Source organism: Vicugna pacos, chromosome 16, assembly GCF_048564905.1.
Source record: "Vicugna pacos chromosome 16, VicPac4, whole genome shotgun sequence".
Taxonomy (NCBI): Eukaryota; Metazoa; Chordata; class Mammalia; order Artiodactyla; family Camelidae; genus Vicugna; species Vicugna pacos.
Genome location: NC_133002.1, coordinates 7,588,725 through 7,612,971, shown reverse-complemented (window position 1 = coordinate 7,612,971; position 24,247 = coordinate 7,588,725). Strand labels below are relative to the sequence as shown.

The 24,247-nt window shown below is 41.7% G+C and overlaps 1 protein-coding gene across 2 annotated transcripts in view; it reads right to left on the bottom strand.

Annotated features, from left to right (window-relative positions):
- Positions 1 to 24,101, bottom strand: part of ZZEF1 (zinc finger ZZ-type and EF-hand domain containing 1) — a 91,688-nt gene extending 67,587 nt beyond the window's left edge. The window contains exons 1-8 of one of the 2 annotated variants that reach the window (XM_031673482.2): positions 23,627 to 24,101; positions 12,959 to 13,103; positions 9,685 to 9,879; positions 7,956 to 8,127; positions 6,600 to 6,799; positions 4,941 to 5,151; positions 1,429 to 1,545; positions 277 to 455 (exon numbers count right to left, since the gene is read on the bottom strand). In XM_031673482.2, coding sequence (XP_031529342.2) covers positions 277 to 455; positions 1,429 to 1,545; positions 4,941 to 5,151; positions 6,600 to 6,799; positions 7,956 to 8,127; positions 9,685 to 9,879; positions 12,959 to 13,103; positions 23,627 to 23,980 — 1,573 coding nt within the window. In that variant the 5' untranslated portion in view covers positions 23,981 to 24,101. Of the gene's footprint in view, positions 1 to 276; positions 456 to 1,428; positions 1,546 to 4,940; positions 5,152 to 6,599; positions 6,800 to 7,955; positions 8,128 to 9,684; positions 9,880 to 12,958; positions 13,104 to 23,626 lie in introns of those variants that run through there. The other variant, XM_072940364.1, reaches the window with a different exon arrangement.
- Between the last annotated feature and the right edge of the window lie 146 nt (positions 24,102 to 24,247).

The following is a 24,247-nucleotide window of genomic DNA, read 5'->3' as shown; positions in this document are numbered from 1 at the left end:
GTACTTTACCAAAGATGGCTGTGTTCAAATGCCCACCAAGCCTAAGTGATTAGGCCATTAGTGGCCACTCAGGTCCTCTTCTGCTAATGCTGCCATAAATGAACCAGCATCTCCCTTTTCCCTACCAACCTCAGTCAAAGGAGATATGTTCATCCAGGAATCATGGTAAAACTACAACAACCCAGTCCACAAAGTACACAAAAAGATAAGAAGATGCCAGAAGATCTAACAGTGATGATGGTTTTGTGACATGCCCATCATGCCAAGGTCATTTACCGTATTTAAGGAGCAGGTTCTGCCTGACCGATGCCATGGATGAGATGAGGGATGAGGCATCATAGTGTGTGTCTAGGTGGCCAGTGACCGTACACAGAGAGCTCAGCACTTTGGCAACACTGCCTCTTGCTAGTGCAAAAGCCAGGAGGGTCAGCTCCACCTCAGGAGTAGAAGAGCAGCTATAAACAAAGAGCAAAAACCATGAGAAAATACAGGTAGCTCAAGCTCCATGAACTGATCACTATACGTGAAATCAACCTGCCATATGCCTTCTATGCTTACCAGAAATACTTCTTCTTTCTTTTTTTTTTAATGGAGGTACTAGGGATTGAATGCAGGACCTGTGCATGCTAAGTATGCGCTCTACCACTGAGCTATACCCCTACTCGGCCCAGAAATATTTTTTCAAAATCCTTAAGATAATCTCAAGAAAAACTAGATCAACTCAGAGGACCAGGAAATTAAAGCCTCACTTCTGTACCCTTAATCTATAAGATTAAATAATGCTAACAATTTTAACAAGTCAAACTTTATAAACCAAGAACAGATAAGCTTCTGCAATAAGCCTCTGCTATGAAGAGGCCTTGATGATGTGGTTTGGCCAGAGAGTGAAGGGTTTATTCCTTCAAGCACAATAGTGTATGTTAGATGTACTCCACGTCACACATATCTGCCTTTGTAATCACGTTACACTGAAACTTTTAAAGCTGTCCAGATGGCTCAGGGCCTGGTTTGTACTCTAACATGGTAATATCTTCAGGGCTCACTGCGACAGACCTGAGTGTCCCCACATGAAGCGACCCCTCTATCAAGCTACCAGGGTGTCCCTTCCTAGGTCTGTGGACAATCAGGCTTGTCAGAGTTATGCTGGGCTGGGGCCATGAGTGAACTGAGAGGCTTCATGTTTTGGACTCTGAGATCTCTGTTGGAGCTGAATCAGAGGACTACTCCACCCTCGCCCGCAATCCCCGAGGTCGGGTGACACTGCTAAATAACAGAGTTTACATGGAGGAACCATTATTTCATTTTCTCTTCAGTTGCTAAAAATGAACCATTTTTAGTGACCTTTAAAAGATTAAAAAAAAAAAGCGGCTTAGCAAGCACATATGCCCCCCCAACCAACCGCCTCCTCCCCAGCAACCTTGATTTTACCTTGTTATCCTTATGAGGAAGCTGTCCACTTCTTCCAGAACGTTGGGAGACAGGAAGGTGGAGAAATCTGTCGATCCTGGTGAGAGGGAGAGTGGAGGCATGTGCTGCAGTGCCTTCCTAGAAGTGTCAAATGTAAAATCAGAACAAACCTGGGCAAAAAATAAATTTAATAATATAATTCTAGACAAAACCCAGAAGCTTGTTTTGATTACTTCCTTATCAAGAAACAGATAGTGGTTTCTACAGAGAACCTGGTACACAATATAAACCAGCCTCTTTTCCCCAGGAGTCCTGGTGCCATATAGTTTAGCGTGGGTTCTTTCTTTTCTTTTTTTCTTTAAGAGTTCCACTTCCTTCTGTAAAAGACTATTCAACCCTCTGGAATCAAGTATTCATTTTAAGTAGTATGAGCAAAAGACATATATATTCTACTGAAAACCCCTGAATTCTTAGAAAACTTGACCCCAGCAGCAGACCAGTTTGTGACACAATAAAAAAAGTGAGATCGTATATGTTCAATTTTCAGATCTATGGTATCTAAAGATGCCTGATGAATTTTATTTCCTCCTAAACATATTGGTACCCATCACTTTCTTTATTCCTGCCTGTGTTTCTTGGTCTTTCTGCCTTAATGTTTCTCTCTTCTCATCTCCTCTTACAATAGCTTTACCTCCTCATCTAATAAACTCATGCAACAAAAAATTGCCAACTCCCACTCTGTGCCAACAACTGTGCTAGGCAATGAATGCACCAGGGACAACTTGAAGGTATGCAAAAAGTAACACAAAATTCTACAGCTGACATTTTATGACAACAGTAGTGAGAATCCCTGAAACTATGTTACTTCTACATTGCAAAATGGAAAAAAAACAGCAAGGCTAACACAGTGTCAGCTCCAGTCTGCTCGCACTTCACGTCCCCTCTGTTCTATGTGAGCTGCGTCAGCAGGGTAGCTACACTAATGTGCAGTTGATCAGCGAGGTCTCATACATGTGAGTGGCCTGCAAGGACTTACTGAATATATTTCCACTTTTGTTTCATACCATTTTTTCTTTATTTTTCCCCCTTGATCTTTTTTTAAAGTAATTTTTAAACTTCAGAATAGTTCTAGATCACTGATATTTAAAAGTTAAGAGTGAAGAGACCATTAACTATTACAACTGTTTAGGGATATAAACTTTAAATATATCTGTTCTTCAACAACTTTCATAGCTTCACAAAAATTAAGGCAGAAAGCTCATCCTCTTCCACTTCCTGAAAATTCAGTCCAGAAAGTAGGGCTGTATAAGGCCGGCACTCCTGTGTGCTTGGGTAGGCATGTGGGTGGGTGGGGCACATGGTGGTCCAGAGTGAGGTATTGGAGTCAGGGTTACTAAGCAGGGAGAAAGGTATCTCGCACAAAGGACAGGAATGGAATGAAATGACCATGGAATGAAAGTACCAAGAGGGCAAGGAGGGTATCCAGGCAAGGGCTGGGGAGGTGGGAGGCTGGTTATTTGGAGCAGGATTGTTTAAATAAGTAAATACATTAAGCATGATGGAAGCTAGGTTTCTCACAATCAGAGAAGGGAGTTACAAATACAGAAAACTGGAATGACGCCATAGTGCTGAACAGAATTAGAAGTATCGGTGTAAACTCAGAGCTTTCAGTGTTAGAGATACAAAAATAAATATAGGTGTCAATGTGCCTATGTACACACATATGTATCTATTACTTATATACAAACATGTATTTCCTAGCTGTGTCCATTGAGAAAAGCAACACTCAGCAATGAATTTTTAGTTTGTTTAGTTTCTAAACCCAACTCTCCAGTAAAAGCAACCATGACTCTTTAGAAAAATGGCTGCTGATTCCAGGACTATGGCAGGAAACATTTAAGATAAGCCTGGAATATCTTGCCATTTTAGAAAGTAAGGAAGTGCTCCAAGACAATGAGGACATGTCAAAAGGACACATGAACCAGACTGAAGTGGTTCCCATCGGCCAAATCTGGGCCAGTCTGAGCATCAACACTGTGAAGAACTATAACCCAGTGAATAAAATAGGGATCATGACCCATACCACTATAAAGACTGATGAGGAATGGGATATTTACATAGTCTCAAAGTGTCTCCTCACAAAATACTTCTTAATTACAAAAGGAATTCTTTTACAGTGGAAAAGTCTAACAGACAACACTTTAAGGGGGCAAAGCTAACATCACTAGCACTAGTGACAGGACAACCTGAAGTTGTGTGTTGCCTGATGGGATGCATGAGAACCCATCATCACTTCTACGATATTCCTGCTAAAGACACAAAACCTAAATTTGATCATGATGAAACTTCAGATAAATCAAAATTGAAGGACACTTTTCAAAATAACTGACGTATAATTATCAAAAGTGTTAAAGTTTTGAAAGTCAAGGAAAGATAGGGGAATTGAAGGAAACTACAGAGACATGACAATGAAATACCAAGTATGATTCTGGACAATCTGCAAAACATGAGTGGTATCTGAGAATTAGATGGTAACAGTGGATAATTACCTGATTTTGATGGTTGTAGTAGAATGTTTTTATTTGCAGGAAATACATACAAAGTATTCAGGAACCATGGGGCATTGGGTTGGCAAATTATTCTCAGTTGGTTCAGGAAGAAGCTGGGTTGTTTTTGTTTTGTTTTGTTTTGCATTGCACTTGCAATATTTCTCTAAATTTGATTTTTTTTGTTTGTTTGTTTTTAGTTTTAAAACAGGCAGGAAGAAAGGAGTCTGGCGAAATGTTACCCTTCAGATCCAGCACTGCCAGCAGCATTATTTGCTTAAAAGTTTTATTTAATAGCAATAATAAATCTCAAAAGACATCTAGAGAACAAAATATGAGCAATCTCTTATCTGATATTTTGATAACCTACACGAATAGTGCCTATTATCAGTTATTAAACTTACATACAATACTAATGCTTCATTACTCCTGAAGCTGACTGTTTTGCCTTGTATGTTACTATTGGGTCTTTTTGCCCTAACAGTTTCTTAAGAGAGAATTTTTAAAGGTGTTCTACACTTAAAAATAAGTCAGTTTGGTGCCCTTGAAAAGATTTCACTCATTAGTGAAAAGAACCCTCAACCTAGGGCCTCAGTCCAAAGACCTATATTCAAACCAATCCATCACTGCCTGCCCCTGTACCTCAGAGAAGGCCACAATATCCTTGTCTATGTATAAAATGGGCATAATTTTAACAGGTACATTTTGCAATGTAAGTAGGTAAGTAATATATAACATCTGAAGGTGCTTCATCCAATATAAAGTGCTATGCAAATGTGAGCCAGCATTCCCCAGTGGATAAGGACTATGAACGGCAAGTGTGACCCCCCTCATAAGACCAGAGCTGAAGGCACAAACATGAAACAACAGGGCACCTGGGGATGAGCCGCTGACTGAGTCTCGATGATTGAAGGCTGCTCAGTGACTCGCCCTTCAGGGTTAGAGGGGCAGTGCACCCTGACAGGTTTGGAAAGCAGAGTGACTTACTGAGTGTTGCGCAGCACCGTCTGGACAAAGGCAGGATTTGTCTCCATGGAAGCCGTCACCAGGGATGTCAGCAGAGACCAATACCATATTGCAGAAGCATCTGAGACTGAGACCCCAGACTTCTTAACTCTCTGAAAGCCAACAGCCCTCAGACCATGAATTCTAGTGTCACATCCATCACTAAGACAACGCTTTATGTTAATCTGGACATCTGTCAAGCGCAAACAACAAATTCAGTATTGGATTAACTTCTTCAGTTCCGCAAATGCTAGGCTTCCAACTAAAAGCAAAATAGTAATTTGCATTTTAAAAAGAAAATTCTGAAAATATGCTTTGATGCCAGAAGTAAATGATGTGTGCAATGGAGCTAGTATATAATAAAACTTGTCCAAAAAAAGCACTGACTAATCTAAGGAGTCATAAGAATATTAATGTGCAAAATTAAGGGTGGCTTAAATCTTTACATCACAAAGTTTCTTAGGAATTTATGATTCTTGAAAATTAACACAAAGTACATTTTAAAAACTCTGATTAAATAGATGGTAAGAAAATTTCTAGAATTTTTCCTATAGTTCTGAAATTGGATTAGTTATAAAACAGCAGCTGGCTCATAGCAGTTGAGAATTTCTTTCTAATAATCAAGTCCAAACAGATGACATAGGCATGACTCACTGTTAAGGGCTGTCACAATTTCTTATTTGGGTTGGAGAGGAGGAGGTGAAGTTAAGAAAGACACAACTTAGAGAAAAGACCACCATAGTGTAAGACAGGAAGCGTCTACTCCACAAGCTTAACTACTTCTTTGCCTAGGGGTGAGACACAAACACTCTACCTCCCTAGGCCTCAGTTCCTCTGAGCAAAGTAAGAACACTTCTTTTGGCCCAGGAAAGCATTAGAAGAAATGAGACAAAACATGAAGCATTCCGGCTCCCTGAATGAAATAAGCCTGGAAAGAAATCACAGAATTGTGATTATTTCCAAAATGCTATGTGTGAAGCAAGGATATAATAGTATAAAAATGGAAACAACCTAAATGCCCAAGAATAAAAAAGGCTGGTTAGAATTATGGCTTATTCTTACAACACTAAATAAAGGTGTGCATGAATATATGATAGGACAACACGTTGAAAAGTTACAAAAAAGTACATACAAAATAGCACTGTTTTTGCAAAATGATATGTATAGATATACGTAGATATACATACACAAACCTATTTTTTATTTTAAAAAATGTGTGTGTGTGTGTATATATATATATATATATATGTGAGTGTGTGTGCATTTATACACACACACAAATACACAAATAGAAGAAAAGGTCTGGAAGGATCCACACCAATGGATTCACAGTGACAATCCCTGGGTAGTAGGATTTTGAGTAATTTTTGTTTATCTATACATTTCTAATTTTCTAATAAGAAAACAAAAATAAAATATTTTTAATTAGAAAAGGCTTTACTGCTTTTCTATAACTTTTAAAAACACTGATTAGATGAAATAATGACCGCTTTCGTGTACATCATGAGAAGCAAATTGGATCTCCAAAGAAAGACAAGCAGCTTCTCTACTTGAGAGGTCTTCCTGCCAAAAAATATCCCTTCCTTCCTCCCCTCCCAGTCCTGTTTGTCAGAAGGGCGAGCTGCATCTCGGTTAACTCACAGAGCTGACTGATGTTGGCATTCTCCAGCAGGGTCACGTAGCCAGTGACGTTGCTGGGAATGTGCACATCACGGACTTCCTGAAGATCGCCGGCACTCCTCCCCACAGCTACCGTCACCTGCTGCGGCATGTAGCTCTGGTCAGTGGCAGCCACTGCAATGGACAGGTGCCTAAGCACAACATCTGGCTTCATCTTTAAACTGGAAAACATGGAGAGCAGAAACTACAAATGTGTATACAGGCTGAGAACTGACAGGGCCCACAAGTTCCATTGCCAAGATCTTGTCTGTGACATACCCAAAGACTGAGTTTCCTAAAGCAACTAACCTGAAATGCTGGCTGTTAGTTTCAAAGCCCTTATGACCTCCCCGAGTTTCTAAAATTCCTTTCAGTTCAAGATCAGTCTTATATTTCCTTTTAAGCTACTAATGCAGGCAGGAAGTAGAATATGAACATTCTAACAAAATCCCTTTACCTGGTAACAAGCAAATTCTAAACTGCATCCAAAGAACTGAGTCTATTCTCTCATCTGTAAATTAGATGGCTTAAGTGCATATTCATCTTCTGTGAGAAAACAAGATAATTATTTCCACTTCTACCAACGGAAATTAGCCCATTCTCTGAAGGGACAGGTGACATATTAGACAGCAGCATCAGAACTTCTAGAAATATCACAGTTTCTGTCATCAATTCCACTCCAAGATTCCTGACCACCCCATTCCCTCTTGCTCCTCTAAAACTGGTCAACTTAGTTGCACACTGATTTTTCAAATGTGTAGAAAGGATCTTAAAAAGTAAAATCATATCAGATATAAGAAAAGTATTTGCCCCTTGTGATACTAATTTTCCTAAGAAACTAGTGAAAAAGAACTGAAATCAGTATCATAAAATATTAGTCAAATGCTAATTCTCTCCCTTAAAAGACCAAGTAAAGAAACTATCCAAATTTATGAAAATATGAACCATGTTACATAATTTTACATGATTCCTTTTATTTTATTCTTAAAGTACCTTCATAGATAGTCATAAGAAGAAAAAATACTAGGCAGTTAAGTAGAAAATATTCTAAAGTTTAAAAAAATAATTTTTTAACACATTGATCGTATAAGAGAAAGAAAGCATATAATTTTCTTGGACTTTTTCACTCAAGAATTGGTATATTTGCACAGAGAACTGTATTCAATAGTTTATAATAACCTATAATGAAAAAGAATATAAAAAAGAATATACATAGTCTGTGTGTGCATATATATAAAAATAAGTGAATCACTATGCTGTATACCAGAAACTAACACAACACTGTAAATCAACTATAGTTTAATTAAAAAAAAAACAACCTGGTATTACAGCACCCACCGAATCCAGTGTGAGCGAGCGCTGCCATCTGACTGCCAGTAGGATGACGTTTCTCCATTTGTCATCTTGTCAATGTCTGCAGGGTTGGAGGATGTTTCTATATAAGCGTAGCACTTTGCTACTGACTTCAGTTTGTCCATCTCTGGGCTTCTAGTTAGATCTCCAGGGCTTTCTGCAAGAAAAACCAGATTTTATCAATTGATATCTCTTCCACAAAGAAAAAAAAAAGTCATTTAAAATACCTGACAGAAATACGCTTGATATTTTGGCCCTAGAAAAAGAAATGCTCCCTAAAGTCTCCTTCCAAATTGGAGAACATGACAACGTAGAGAAACATAAGCTGATTATAAGTACAACACTTCAATCATTGGTATATTTGTAAAACTACGCCAAGAAAATGGTGACTTACAGTTTGAATTTACACTTCTTTGAGTGAGATTTTTTTAAGACACTTGTTCATAAACCACTTGTGTTTTTGAATATGGCCTGGTCCTACCCTCATCCATTTTTTACTGGGTCACAAGTCATATCAATTTATGTATTTTATACATACTATGTAATGTATATATACCCATATAATAAGTAACATTTATCGACTGTTTACTGTGAACCAGGCACTTTTCTACACATTTTCTATGTATTAATTCATTTTAGAGATGAGGAAACTAAAGCAATTAAGTAATTGCCCAAGGTCAGAGTTAGTGAAAAACTGAGTCTGTCACAATACGTTACAAAATGTACTCTTGTTCCCTAAAATGTTACTTGTCTTTTGAATCTGCTTATGGTATTTTTTTTTCGCTATACAAAACTTTGCATTTGCATGCAGTCTAACTTATTGATCTTTTCTTTTGTCATTTCTGAGTTACACGTCCTGCTTAGAAAGGTTTTTTTCTATGTCAAGATTTTTATAAAGTGGAACTACTTTCTTCTTGCACACTTACAGCTTTCTTTCTGGTTGAACTTTTCAATCCATCTGAAATTTATTTCAGTGAATGTAGTAAGTTAAAAATCTAGTTTTATTTTTTTCTCTAAATGGCTAACCAGTCGCCCTAACTCAACTCGTTGGTGAATTCCCATTTCCTTCCTGATGTGTAATGCTAACGGAATCCAGTACTATACTCCCACATGGACTTGGGTCTGTTTCTGGACTCCATTATGTTCCACGGATCTGCCAAACATTATCAACTTTTGTTGTGGTCGCTGAGTGAGTCTGTAGTGGTTTCCCTCCTTCATTTACTAAATAGCTGTTCAGAGCACCTACTGTGTGGCAGGCACAGTTCTGGGCACCAAGGATAATGAAGCAAACTAGACAAACAAAAACCAAGTAAATAATACTGTTACAATTTCAGACAATAAGTGCCATTTAGGCCATTACACAGAGAATGGTGGGGGTGAGGGCATTAGGTAAGAGTGATGAGGAAAGGCTTCCCTGAAGTCACATCTGAGCAGAGACCTGAGTGACGAGAAGCCAGTTGTGTTAAGAAGAGACTGAGAGGGAGAGGAAGGAGAGGAGAAGAGAGAGGAGGGGGAGGGAGGAGACGGATGGGGGAGGGGAGAGGAAGGGGAGGGGGAGGGAGGGCAGATCACATTCTTATGCTACAAACTGATCACTATTATATTTTCAGAAATAAAAGCAGGGAGAAGTGTTGGCTCATCCTTTCAATAAATACTGCATTTGGAAAACATGACGAGCAAGCATTTGCAGGAACCCCCACCCCTGCACACGTACCCTTTTCTTTTTGTACCAGTTGGTCCAGAGACTCCTTCAGAACAGAAGCCCGCATGGTACACATGTTATTGCAGTGGTCCAGCACGGGGTAGGGGATGACAGTGCTGGAGAGCCGATTGCGATGCAGGAAGCGCAGAATCATGGACGAGTGAACACCCAGGCCCTCCTTGGACTCTGAAAATATGTCTATGAAACCTAAGGAGAAAAAAATCCATTTTTGGTATTTTCAGGAACCCACCACAATAGTTTCCACATCCCCTGCCTGGCAACCTATCTGAATTGGCTGAATTAAAAGCAGCCATTAAGACTCTTTATTGATATTTTCAGCTTTAATCATTCAAAAATCTAAGGAAGCTTTTAAGAAATGAATCAGTAGTAATCCCAATTTAAAAATTAATTTCATTTTAGTTTAACAGAATTTTAGCAGACTTAGAAAAATGATCTGTTTCAATCTAAGCTTTAAACTTTTATAAGTTTAATTTATAAATTTAAATACTAACTAGAAGTTTTCCATACAGAATATGGGCTAGGAATAAAGTTTGTCACATGAGAGACTAAAGGCATAACTTTTATACTAAGTAACATAAGTCAATAATGATAATACAACCATCACCCTGACCACAATTCCTGATGGCACTTTACAGTTTATAAGGTCCTTCCACACACATCATCTCATTCGGTCCTCACAATAAGGTGGTGGGGGTGGGGGTGGGGAAGGCACCAAGTGTACCAGTATCCTTGTTTTACAGCTGAGGAAAATGAGGTTCAAGGAACACACCAAGACAACAAAAAAGGGGTAGGACTGGAAACAGCCCCTTGCACTCCCTCCGAGCGCTCCTTCCCCCATTTCAGTCTTTTCTCTCCAGTGTGGCTCATCCGGAGTCTCCCTCATCTGTCCATCCCTCTGGCCACGGCTCAGGCTCTGGCCTCAACACCGCCCGTTCATACACCCACCCAGAGATCCTAAGGGGCTCCCCTGGCAGCATTTTGTCTGACATTAACCTGAGTAATCTTACAAAAACACTAAACAGGCATGTCTGTCCTGTTTTAAATCCTTACGTGGCTCCTCAGAACCTACAATAATATGCTTTGAACTGAGATGCACATGATCCAGATGGTTAAGTGAAGAGAGAATAAACGTGGCAGCTTTTCGTGGAGTTCAGATATACTTGTAAATTTGGGGAGGATTTGTTTTTGGTTTTGTTTTACTCTCTAATTAACCATCACATACATAACAAAAAGTACATATGTTATAATCGCATCACTTGATGAACTTTCACAAACCGAACACACCTACACAAGCAGCGCCTAGAGCAAGACTCTAGAAGTCCGTGGGAGAAACTGCTCTTAAGTGTAAAACAACAGGTTACGTTAAAGCAGAATGAAACTTCGCACTGATTTTTAAGATAAACATGAAGAGAAATTACGCACTTGAAGCAGCCCATTTTGATTTGGGCCCCTACACAAAAACCAGGAGATGCTGCATAGATTTCCCAAGACTCAGAAGTCTGTGCCATCCTTGTCCTGCTCTTACAGTTTTTCTTCTCTTCGCAGAGTAATACCCAAACCTCACGTGATGGGGCTACTGATGCTGCACTGAACGGCCCAGAACTTGTGCGAAAAAACAGACTGATTCTTATAATGGGAAAACTTTTGTCATATGCCGACATAAGCAGTGAGTTCGGTAAAGGTGCTGTCTCTCTTTCAAACATTCAGCACCCATGCGGTGAGACACAAAAGGAGGAAGTGGCAGTCTGGGTTAGACAGAGGATCTAGGAAACTGAGATCCCACCAGGGAGGTGAGCTCAGCTCACCAAGGTTTGCCCGAGGACTGCAATAAAACAACTCTCTTAAGTTAGCTGTTGCTAAAAAATTTGAGCAGAAAGTCCTAAGTCATGACCCTGCTGGGTAAGCACCTTGGGATCTGGATCCCCAGTTTTTGTAACAAAATGTCTCTCTCCGCAGGATCACCCAGAGCAACGGTGCACTAAGTATTACCTAGTGGTGAATTCTCTGGTCTCCACTCCTTTCCCCTCCTCCCAAAACATCTCTCTGAGGTGTCCAAATAAAGCTCCTCATGCTAGCCGCATGCTGGTTAACACAGAGGCGGGAGTAACCAAGACCTAAGTTAGCTAAGCATAATTCAAAGCATAATTTTAACTGTCATTAGACCAGGAGAAAAATTAACATGTACAGGCAGCCTATAAAAATTACACAATTAGGGGGTGGGGGGTAAAGCTCAGTGGTAGAGCATATGCTTAGCATACACAAGGTCCTAGGTTCAATCCCCAGTACCTCCATTAACAACAACAACAACAAAATTACATAATTAAAGACAATTTGAGGAAGGGTGGAAATCGGCATTCTTTATTAAGCTAGAGAAACCATCCTTCCCTAGCTCAATACATCCTCAGCAAGAAGCCAGAGAGGTCAAGGACAATCAGAGTTACATTTATGTATTTATCAAGTCTATCTGCCGTCTTGCTGCCCTAGCTCAAGTATTATGACACCAAGTGCACAGATCAGGAAAAACTCTCAGATAAGATAAACTGAACCAAAAGAATGATACACAAGTTTTTTTTTTTCCTTTCAAATTCAACTGTTTTTTCACTAGGAGAAAAAAAGAGGGTAATTTTGATACTGTTTCTGAGCTCCCCAAAGAAACCATACCAAAACATAGACAAAGCTTTTTCATAGGTACAATGTAGAATAAGTAATACTTAATTTTAAGCTATTTTTATTCTTGCTTAAATTTCAGAGTGACAGCTTCCTAAAATCAGTGGGTGCCTACCATGTGCCAAAAATTGTACTAAATGTGAGGACACAGCAGAAATAAAAGAGAAGGTCCCTTGCCCCCATGGAGCTCACAGGGTAAGAGTGAAGACAGATGTTTAGAAGCAAGTGAGTAATAACCAGCTAATTAATTACAATGGTCGTATGTAGCAAAAAACAAACGCAGGATGCTCAGAGAACATACACCTGGATCCAGGGAATACTTCTTGAGAGAGCAAAATAAAGAGATCCACTAAGGAAGGTAGTCTCAGGACAAAGGCTCCTAAGAACGGGAGAACTGCTCAACCCCCACTGTTTTGGGGAACAAGAGAGATGATTACACTGAACGCTAATTCAGATCATGAGCTTAACGAAGACTATGAGACAAGCATGTTTATTTCATGGGGCCCACAAGCCTGCCTCATTACAACCCACATCACAGCAAATTCATCTGGGCTCTAAGAGAGCGTTGTTTAATTCAGTACTCAGATGACAGCCTTACCTGGAACAAGAGAACAGGCTTGCAGTTGTCTGATGATGTGGCTCAGCTCCCCCTGAAGATTAGCTCCACTGGAATTCTTGAGGGCCTCCAACATGTTCTCAGCATCAACGGTACCATCACCCTCTGCATCAAACTGGGCAAAGGCCTACAAGACCAGAGACGCAAGAAAATCAGGTCTGTTTCAAATCTTGAATAATTTTTTTGATACTTCTCAAGACGAGCGATTTTTGTTGTTATTGTTGTGAGAAGAGTTCATATATATTATTCAAAGAACACATAAATTCCAGATAGCAATTTACAATGCTCTGTGGAATGCGTGTATATAAGTATTGCTACATGCGTGCAGAATTTTATCATCTCATCTCTTTTAACAGAGAAATCTCCCTCTCCCCAAAATATTTCAAAAGAAAGCAATCACTGCAAAAATTTTCAGCTGAACACAACACTGTAAATAAACCCAACTTGAATAAAAGTGTTTCTCAACTGTTTACAAAGTACCAAATACAAAGCTAGAATTAGAAAGAATTGGCTTACAGTAGCATCTCAGGTTTAGCTGGACTTTTTCTTTTAAAGCTCTTTGGACACCAGAGCTAACTGGGTTTATCCACTTCACAGCCCCGTTTTCACTAACTTTTAACCATAATGTAATTTGCTCCCAGCCCATGTTGGGCCATCTGGGGAACCGGGAACAGCACGGGATTTGGCTTGAATCCTGCTCTGTCACCAACTGGCTTTGTGACTTTACACACATTTCTTAGCCTCCATAAGCCTCAGCTTCTTGATCTGAGCGATGGAGCAAATATTACCAAACCCACAGAGCACTGCCTGGATGAAGTAACGCTGGAACAGAGCCGAATATACTGAAAGCACAGGAGCGGTACAAAGTATTCCTCTTCTCCTTTCTACCTGCCCTGTTACCTCCTTCAAAAGGAGTCTATCATTAATATCGTCTGAGAAATATCTTTAAAAGTATTTTAATACCAGCTTCACTGAGGTATAATTCACATACCATACAATGTAAAGTGTACAATTGGTGGGTTTTAGTGTGCTCAAGGTTTTGTGGCCACCAGCACCACTAGACAACAAAAAAGAATACTGCAAATCACGGAAGAACAGGATGCTACTATTAAAAAGTCTGTTCAGAAAGTTTTGACAAGCTCTTGCAAATTAAAATATCACAGCAAAATGAAAAGCTCAAGCAAAGGGATAGACTGGGATTTCAAAATTGTAGAATAGATAAACAAGATTACACTGTATAGCACAGGGAAATATACACAAAATGTTATGATAACTCACAGAGAAAAAATGTGACAACGAGTGTGTATATGTCCATGAATGACTGAAAAATTGTGCTGAACACTGGAATTTGACACAACATTGTAAAATGATTATAAATCAATAAAAAATGTTAAAAAAAGAGAAAAGCTCAATAGATTTTGGAAGATAAATCTCAGTATGTTCAAAGATAAAAGTTGACTAAAGTGCCCAGAAAATACAGCAAAAAGACAAAATAATGGAAACTGGGAAAGAAAAGAGAAGAAAAATCAGAAGACCAGTCCTGGAGGTCTGAAATCCAAATAATGAGTTCCAGAAAAAAGGAACACAAAAACTGGAGGGGAGGAAATCACAACTGTTATGATTCAAGATAATTTCCCCAAACTGAAGGCTATGAGTTCTGAGGTGGAAGAGGCTGAATGAATACATGATGGATAAAAGTACACCATAATGAAATTTCACAACACTGAAAGGAAAGAGAAGTTCCCAGCTCCAGGGAGAAAATACAGTTTCCATGTAAAAGGTCAAGAATCAGAACGAAGATTCAGCAGTTACACTGGAAGCCAGAAGGCAATGGGAACAGTGCCTTCAGCATTCTGGGGGAACTCTTTCTAACCCAGAAGTCAATACTCAGCCAACATACATCAACCTTGAACGAAACAGAAGCATTCTTACACATGCAAGGCACTCCAAAAATGAACTACTTGACCCATCTTTATTCAGAAGGCTACTAGAGGATGTGGCCACCAGAATGAAGGAATATGCCATGGAAGAGAAAGAACGGGACCTGACCAAGAGAGCAAATGAATCCCCAGGTTGATTCCAATACGACAACCGCACAGCAGACCTAGAGAACATCAGGTCCGGACTGAAGCAGCTCCAAAGGCTCTGGCAAACGGGGCTTTGGGAAGATGAAGCCGACAGAATATTCATGTGTTTGAACATATTGAATGTTTGTGTTAGAAGAGATTAGACAGCTAGCAAAGAACCTAAGATTCAATTAAGGATAAAAAGACAAAAAAAATTTACCAAAAGGACCAACTCGGACTTCCGGGCAAGATGGCGGAGTAGAAGGACGCTTGTAAGTCACCCTCTCCCACAAATACACCAAGACCCACATCTACAGACCCACTCAGCCAACCAGAGCACCTGCGGAACTCCAACAGATCATCGCCCTCTTCAAAAGATAAAGACGCCAAAAATCTGGTAGGAGAAAAGGAAAAAAGAAAGAACAAAAGGCAAAGCAGCGCGGGACGGGTCCCGCGGGGAGGGAGCGGCAAAGGAGGACTGGCGCTTGCTCGCTGGGTCTCCCCTCTCCAACTGAGAGGCCAGCGGGACGGAGGGGGAGCCTCCAAGGCTCGGATCTGTACAGAGCAGCCCTTATCTGACAGAACTAAGTTAAAGGGGCACAGAGCGTCCCCCCGACACCCAGCCTGAGATGCGGGCCGGCAGCGACGGGCAGGGCCAGGCTGCACAAGCCGGGCGGAGGACGGGGGCGGCTGCACGGAGGCAGCTCTGGGGGACTGCAAGGGGCTGGGCGCCGTGGCTGTGGGTGTATAGGACAGAACAACCTGGGTCCTCCATAAAACAGCAAGGTTGATGTGCTCTCGGGGGAAGGGTACATACCCCCATCTCTGAAAATCTGCGGAAACTTTTCAGGGGAAGAGGGGCGGGGCCCAGGCAGAGTCGCCATATTCTCCGACGCTGAGCACCCAGGCGGGGGCAGAGGCGAAACCTGCGTCCGCACCGAAGGGCTTAGCAGACTCAAGGGCCAGACTGAGACGGGCCTACAGCCCGGGGCAGATAGGATCCTTCCATTCTGGTCCCCCAGAGAACTTGCTCCACAAAGACAAACAAGCAGCTGGGTCTTGGCTCGGAGCAGGGATGAGGCTGCCCCTTGGTCTTCCCCGAGCCCACCCGCGAAGCGCGACCAGGGCGGAGCGCCGGTGCAGAGCGCGCAGCCGCACAGAGCAGCGGAGCTACCGGCGGCGCAGACAGGGGGAGAGCAGCCCCCCGCCTGTCGGGCAGGAACACAACCCCTGACCGAGGTGCTGGGAGGGGGCACGACCCGCCCTCCTGCCTGGCCAGTCTGCAACATCTGACTGCGGCATCCGGAGGGGCAGTGACCCACCCGCCCACAGCAGAGGACAGCTGCATCTGACCCCGCGTTAGGAGGAGGCGCGATCCGCTTGCCAACAGGTGCTGGGAGCAGCACAGAAGAGGGCGCCAACGGAGGGCCTATGAAAACAAGCTGAGCTTCCAAAACAGGACGAAGACAGAAGGACATCACATTAAAAGCACACAGACTCCAGGAGAACACCGACAACCCCCCCCCCCTTTTTTTTTTGTTTTTGTTTTGTTTTTTTAAATCTGTTTTTACCTGTTCTATTTTCAATTACTCTCTTAATTTTTACTTCTTAATTCATTTCTATTTCTCTTGGGTTTGTTTTTTTAAATCTGTTTTTACCTGTTCTATTTTCAATTACTCTCTTAATTTTTACTTCTTAATTCATTTCTATTTCTCTTGGGTTTTGATGTCCTGTTATTGATTAGACACAGGCTTCAAACACATATATTCATCTCCCCAACCCCCCCCCCCTTTTTTTAAAGGTTTTAAAAGGACGTCTCCACCCGATTAATACTCTGCTTCAACCCGCTCTTCTATTATTCATTATACACTGTTTTCAAACCCTCTTTCTCCCTTCTTTTAAAAATCTTTCTCTCTCTCTTTTTTCTTTTTTTTTTCCTAAGTTCTATTCCTAAATAGGCATTAGATAGATAAAATCCTTAAGATCCAAAATAGACAACTGATACTCCATAAACCACAGTGCCAGAGAGGTATGAGCAAGATGAAGAAGCAGAGAAACCTTTCCCAATTAAAAGAACAAGAGGAATCCCCTGAAAGAAAGCTCAATGAAATAGACATCGATAGCCTACTAGATCAAGATTTCAAAAAAGGAGTGATCAAATTGCTGAAAGAATTAAAAGAGATAGTGCTTAGAGAAATAAAATATGTCAAAAATGAAATTGAAGCTATAAAGAAGAGCCAAGCAAAATGGGAAAAATCATTGACAGAGATGAGGAATGATCTAACAGCTGTGCAAAGCCGACTAGTTAATGCAGAGGAACGAATTAGTGATCTAGAAGACAGGGCAACAGAAAGCACCCATTCAGAAGAACTACAAGATAAGCAAATAAAAAATAATGATAATAGCATAAGGGACCTATGGGATAATATAAAGTGTCCCAATCTTCGCATAATAGGGGGTCCCAGAAGGGGAAGAAGGATCAAAGGGGATTGAAAAGGTTTTTGAAGAAATCATGACTGAAAACTTCCCAAACTTAAAGAAGGAATCAGATATACAAGTACAGGAAGCTCAGAGGGTCCCAAACAGGAAGAACCCAAATAGACCCACACCAAGACATATCATAATCAAGATGGCCAGAGTCAAGGATAAAGAAATGATTCTAAAGGCAGCAAGAGAAAAGCAAAGAGTGAATTACAAGGGAACCCCCATAAGGCTCTCAGCTGATTTCTCTACACAAACACTACAGGCCAGAAGGGAGTGGCAAGATATATTCAAAGCCCTGAATGAAAAAAAGATGTAGCCTAGGATACTTTATCCAGCAAGGCTATCCTTTAGGATAGAAGGAGAAATAAAGAGTTTCACAGACAAAAAAAAGCTGCAGGAGTTTAGCAACACTAAACCCATGCTAAAAGAAATATTGAAAGGGCTATTCTAAATAGAAAAGCAGCAGGATGCTACAGAAATGAGAAACTCACAACTGGAAAATTGATAACTCATGAATTACAAATAAAGAAAACACGAAATTATAAAAGAAGGCATACAAATCACTGAGAGTGGGAGAGGGAGGCAGGGAAATATAGAATTTTTTTTCTTTCTTTTTTAAATTTTTTTAACAGTAGGATGGGTCTGAGATCATGTTATTATCAGTTTAATAAAAACGGATATAGGTTAATAGATTTACAAAAAAAGGGTAACCACAAGTCAAAAATTTACAAGGGAGTCACAAAAATGAAATAAAATCCATGATAATACAAAGGAAAATTACCAAACCACAAAAAGAAGAAGAAAGGAACAAAGAGGATATACCAATTCAACTGCAAAGATAAGTTCAAAATGGCAATAAACACACATCTATCATTAATTACTGTAAATGTTAATGGACTAAATGCTCCAGTCAAAAGACATAGAGTGGCAGAGTGGATAATAAAGCAAGAACCTTCAATATGCTGCATACAAGAGACCCACTTTAGGGAGAAGGACACATATAGGTTGAGAGTGAATTACTGAAGAGAAAGAAAGAGGCTGGAGGAATAACTCTCCCAGACTTCAGACAATACTATAGAGCTACAGTCATCAAGATAGCATGGTATTGGTACCAAAACAGACATATAGACCAATGGAACAGAATAGAGAGCCCAGAAATGAACCCACAAACTTTTGGTCAACTCAACTTCGACAAAGGAGGCAAGAATATACAATGGAATAAAGACAGTCTCTTCAGCAAATGGTGTTGGGAAAACTGGACAGCAGCATGTAAAACAATGAAGCTAGAACACTCCCTTACACCATATACAAAAATCAACTCAGAATGGATTAAAGACTTAAACATAAGACAAGATACAATAAACCTCCTAGAGGAAAACATAGGCAAAACATTATCTGACATACATTTCAAAAATTTTCTCCTAGAAGAAATAAAAGCAAGAATAAACAAATGGGACCTAATGAAACTTACAAGCTTCTGCAGAGCAAAGGAAACCAGAAATAAAACAAGAAGAAAACCTACGGAATGGGAGAAAATTTTTGCAAGTGAAACCGACAAAGGCTTGATTTCCAAAATATATAAGCAGCTCATACGACTCAATAAGAAAAAAATAAACAACCCAATCCAAAAATGGGCAGAAGACCTAAACAAGCAACTCTCCAAGGAAGACATACAAATGATAAAAAAGCACATGAAAAAATGTTCAATATCACTAATTATCAGAGAAATGCAAATCAAAACTACAATGAGGTATCACCTCACACCAGTCAGAATGGCTGTCATTCAAAAATCCAAAAATGACAAATGCTGGAGAGGCTGTGGAGAAAGGGGAACCCTCCTACACTGCTGGTGGGAATGCAGTTTGGTGCAGGCACTATGGAAAACTGTGGAGATTCCTCAAAAGACTAGGAATAGACTTACCATATGACCCAGGAATTCCACTCCTGGGCTTGTACCCAGAAGGAAATCTACTTCAGGATGACACCTGCACCCCAATGTTCATAGCAGCACTATTTACAATAGCCAAAACATGGAAACAGCCTAAATGTCCATCAACAGGTGACTGGATAAAGAAGAGGTGGTATATTTATACAATGGAATACTACTCAGCCATAAAAACCGACAACATAATGCCATTTGCAGCAACATGGATGCTCCTAGAGAATGTCATTCTAAGTGAAGTAAGCCAGAAAGAGAAAGAAAAATACCATATGAGATCGCTCATATGTGGAATCTAAAAAACAAAAACAAACAAACAAACAAAAACAAAGCATAAATACAGGACAGAAATAGACTCATGGACAGAGAATACAGACTTGTGGTTACCCGGGGGGGGGGGGGGGTTAAAGGGTGGGAAGGGATAGACTGGGATTTCAAAATTGTAGAATAGATAAACAAGATTACACTGTATAGCACAGGGAAATATACACAAAATGTTATGATAAATCACAGAGAAAAAAATGTGACAATGAGTGTGTATCTGTCCATGAATGACTGAAAAATTGTGCTGAACACTGGAATTTGACACAACACTGTAAAATGATTATGAATCAATAAAAAATGTAAAAAAAAAAAAGAAAAGAAAGAAGAATAACCACAGAGAATCAGCTCCTTAAACAAAAAAGGGCCCAGGATCTGGAGTCGGCAGACCCACACTTGACTGTTAGTACCAAAACTTAACTTCCAATCTTATTTAAGTGAGTCCCTGAACTCTGCAGAGTCCTTGGTTTCCTCCTTGGCTTGGTGGCTGTTGTCACCAACTTGCCCTGCATGGCGGGCCTACATTATCAGATACCATGGATCTGAGGACACTGTAGAGAGCAAGGTGAGATAATTACATGCATATGAAAGAAAACTTCCAAGCACAACATTGGTAAATTCTGTGCATGGATTTAATACCCTGTGACACAGCTCTAGACTGTCCCATGAATTTTTATAAAAATAAGAACTCACAACGTTCCATAAATCATCAGTTCTTATTGCTGTGCTCACGACTACTTAATGTTTATTTTCACCACGTATGTGACTACTATGATCCTGTGTTCCATAGAAAGAAGGTACAATCGTTCAGATTCTTCCTCCCATATATTTTAGTTACAGTGGCCAAATGACCTCTGGTCATTTAACTAGGCTAAACAGTCCATGGACTAGCTCAAGGGATATAAGTTCTTACAGAGCACAGTCTTTTCCACATTTGGTCACTGAAAGAAAAAAAAAAAACCCTCATCAGAATAAAAGGAAACAATGCAGCTATTTTCTCATGAAACTCCAGTGTGCAAACTTATGACTGTATCCCGTGCAGTCTTCTCTCCTAAGCTCCAGGCTCAGACACCCAACCATCTAAGAGACACCTTGACTTAGCTGTCTCATGGACGCATTAAACTCAACATGTACCAAAGCAAACTCACCTTCCCTCTCCAGGTCTTCCCTTCCTGCAGATTTTCCCTTCAATAAACAGCACTATCATCTTCCCCGTCACTGGTGTCAGTAATGCTGGAGGCAACCTTGGCTCCTTTCTCCTTCTACTCCTCTATCCACACCTAAGTCTCAAGAACTGCTTATTCTACTTCCTAAATAGCTCTCAAAATTGATCACTGCCTACTATTTTAGCTGCCACCATCTTAGCCCAAGCCATCCAATCTCCTACCTAGACTGTCAAAGTAGCCTCCTAACTGATCTGCTTGGGTCCCTCTGACCCTTCACCACTGGTTCTCCATTAGGCAGCCACAGCCAGCATGGCACTTGGCTTCAAACTCCACCGTCTGCAAACTCCTGTTCAACAGAGGCTGCAAAGGACTCCCACAATCTGGCCCCTACCTGCTTCCTAGCCTTGTTCTCCTCCTGCTGCATTCTATGACCTAGCTGTGTGAGTCAAAGACTGCTATCATAACCCAGTAACTATTCTCCTCTTCCTCAGTAATTAAATCCTGATTCTTGGCTGAATATACGGCCATGGAATAAGGATCTTACCCAGCCTCCCTTGCAGTTAAGTGTGGCCACGTGACTGAGTTTGGGCCAACAGGAGGGAAGCCATGCCTTTATGAGAGGAGGCATGGCCCTCTCTTTCCCGCTGGTGGGAATGTGGAAAGCGACAGCAGAAAGTCATTTGAATCACTAAGTAGAAGGTGACTGTGGAGGATGACAGCACAAGATGGATGGAGCCAGGTCCCTGGTAACTGTGAAACAGCCGTATCAATCCGGGACTGCCTACCTGGACTTCTACAGAAAAAGCTTCTTTATTGCTGAAAGCATGCACTGGATTTCCTGTTCCTTGAAGCAGTTTTATAACTCTAACACACCACACCATGCCTCCGGATTCTCCATCCTCTGGACTTAGGACTTGCACATGCAATTCCCTCTGCCTGAAACACTGCTAACACCTACCGCTCCTTGGCTGCTTGCATCCTTCAACTCTGCTGAAATGTCACACTTCAGGTAAGTCTCCCTTGACACCCTAGATGAGGTTAAACACTCCTGCTATTTTTTCCCTCTGCTTTTCCTTGTGGTGACAACACCCCACCCATAACTGCTAGGTTAATGTGCATCTCTTTCGGTACTAGGTACTCTTTAAGAGCAAGTATCTGCTTTGCCCACTGTCATCAAAGTGCTTGGCACTCAATATGTGCCCAATAAATATTTGCTCAGTGACTGAATGGACAATGTCACAGCCCTTGAGTTATTTCTGGGCCACACTTCGAGGACTTCTTGGCCTTTACAATACAGGACTCCTGTAAACTCCACCTGCAGCTCTATTCCAGTCAGAAGCTCTCACAATGTAAACATTGTTTCTCTCTATTCTCTTTTAGACAATTTTGAAATGTGCCAACTCCTTCAACAGATCTGCACAGCTCTTTCTGACACCGCTTCATTTTCTCATAATACACCTAGGACTAGAGTGCAAAGTATTATGTGTACTCTTGGAATTAAAAAAAAAAAGGAGACTTTTCACCAAGTAATATGACCAACATACAAACCACATTATCTGAATTCTGGCCATACAGAGGAAGACATTCTTAAAATATTTTAGAAGTCTCTGGTTTTAAAGTGCACATCACTTTTTAAAGGAATTACAAGTACTTGTCAGTTTATGACTTTATGTACTCACCCTTCATCGACACTGAAAAATACTACATGGTTTACCCATTTTCACAAATTAAGTACCTTTTGTTAAAACATTGTGGAGTTAAAGAAATGGGGTTCCAAGAAGGAGGTAGTGGGACATAAGACAAACAAGAAATCTGAGTGAGAGTCAGCCTCAGTTTTGCCAATGATTCACAGAGTAACATCCTGGATCAGTTCTCTTAACTCTAAAATGAAGTGTTTGGTACAGATAATTTCTACGATCTCTTCCAAGGAAAATATTTTGTTGCCATATCAACTTGCTGTTAATTACTTAACAGAGATGATGTTGGTGATTATGCCCAAAACTAGGTAATTGTAAGTATTCACGGGAAAGCTGGTATTTGCCTATCAATTTTAGGTTCTAGGGAGGTTTAAATGAATCTAAAAGAGGTTTTTCAAAGATCCAAAAATAAATACATATTTTGCAAAAGCTAGTTTTTGCGTTATACGAATGGCTTTCAGAATGTGAATATTTCCAGTATATGTTATCTTGCTCCGACATTTGTTCGGCGCAAGGTGCTCTGCAAAAACCCACTGGCCAATAAAACGGAATGGTTTTCATGGCCGCTTCCTCAATCCCACTACATTGCCCTTAAACCGTTGGAGCGTGATAAGGAAGCTCCAAAGAGCAGCTGATCCAGCGTCAGGCAACAGCACAAAGGTCTGTACTACAGCAACATGCAAAGACATCCAGGCTTGCCCAGTATTCCCGAACAAGAACCGCCTAGCCTAGGCTTTCCACACCTCTAATAAAGGTTAAAGAGATTCGCAGTCGTCTCCCGGAGTGAACAGGCTGGAAGCACACAATGTGGGTCCCGGCACCCCCATGGTCCTATTCTCGGAACCTGCGGACCGTATGGGTTTCTGCCCTGCAGACTATGGGTTCCTGCCCGGCCTCTCCAAAGCCACCGCCCACCTCTTTACGCCCTTGGGGGCGACCGCCCTGCCCCCGCCCCGTAATCGCCAGTCAGCCCTGACCTCCTCGAACTGCTCGCCCGAACAGCCGGCGCCACGAGCCTCCAGCAGCTCCCGGAACTGCTCCAGGGTGACGGACTCTTCGCCGCGGCCCAGCCGCTCTTCCAGCCAGCGCAACAGCGCGCCGTGGTGCCTAGACACCAGAGACTCGCAGGGCGGCGTGGGCCGCAGCGCGGCCGCCGCCTCTCTCAGCCGTGCCGGCTCCAGCAGGGCCGCGGCGGGCGGCAGCGCCGGGGCCGCGGTGCCCGGGCCGGGGGTCGTGCCCGAGTCCGCAGCCCAGTCCTGGTGCGGGCCCCAGCCCTCGCCCCCGGCGGCTGCCGCCTCGTCTTCACTGCTGTGACTCGGAGCGTTCCCCATGGGGTCTCCGTCTCGGGCGCCCGGCTCTGCCGCCGCCGCCGCCTCCCCGCCACGACCTGTCAACCTCCGACGGCACCCGGCGGGCGGGGACGGGGAGGGGACGACGGCGGCGGCTGCGGCTTCCGGCTTCCACGCCGACAAGCGAGGACTGCTGTCGCAAAGGCGCCGTCAAGCGGATTTCACCAGCTGTCGTGAGACAGCCAGCCGAGGACAGCCAGATTTCCAAAAGGGTGCTTCTGTCACAACGTCTACGTCATCCCGCAGCCT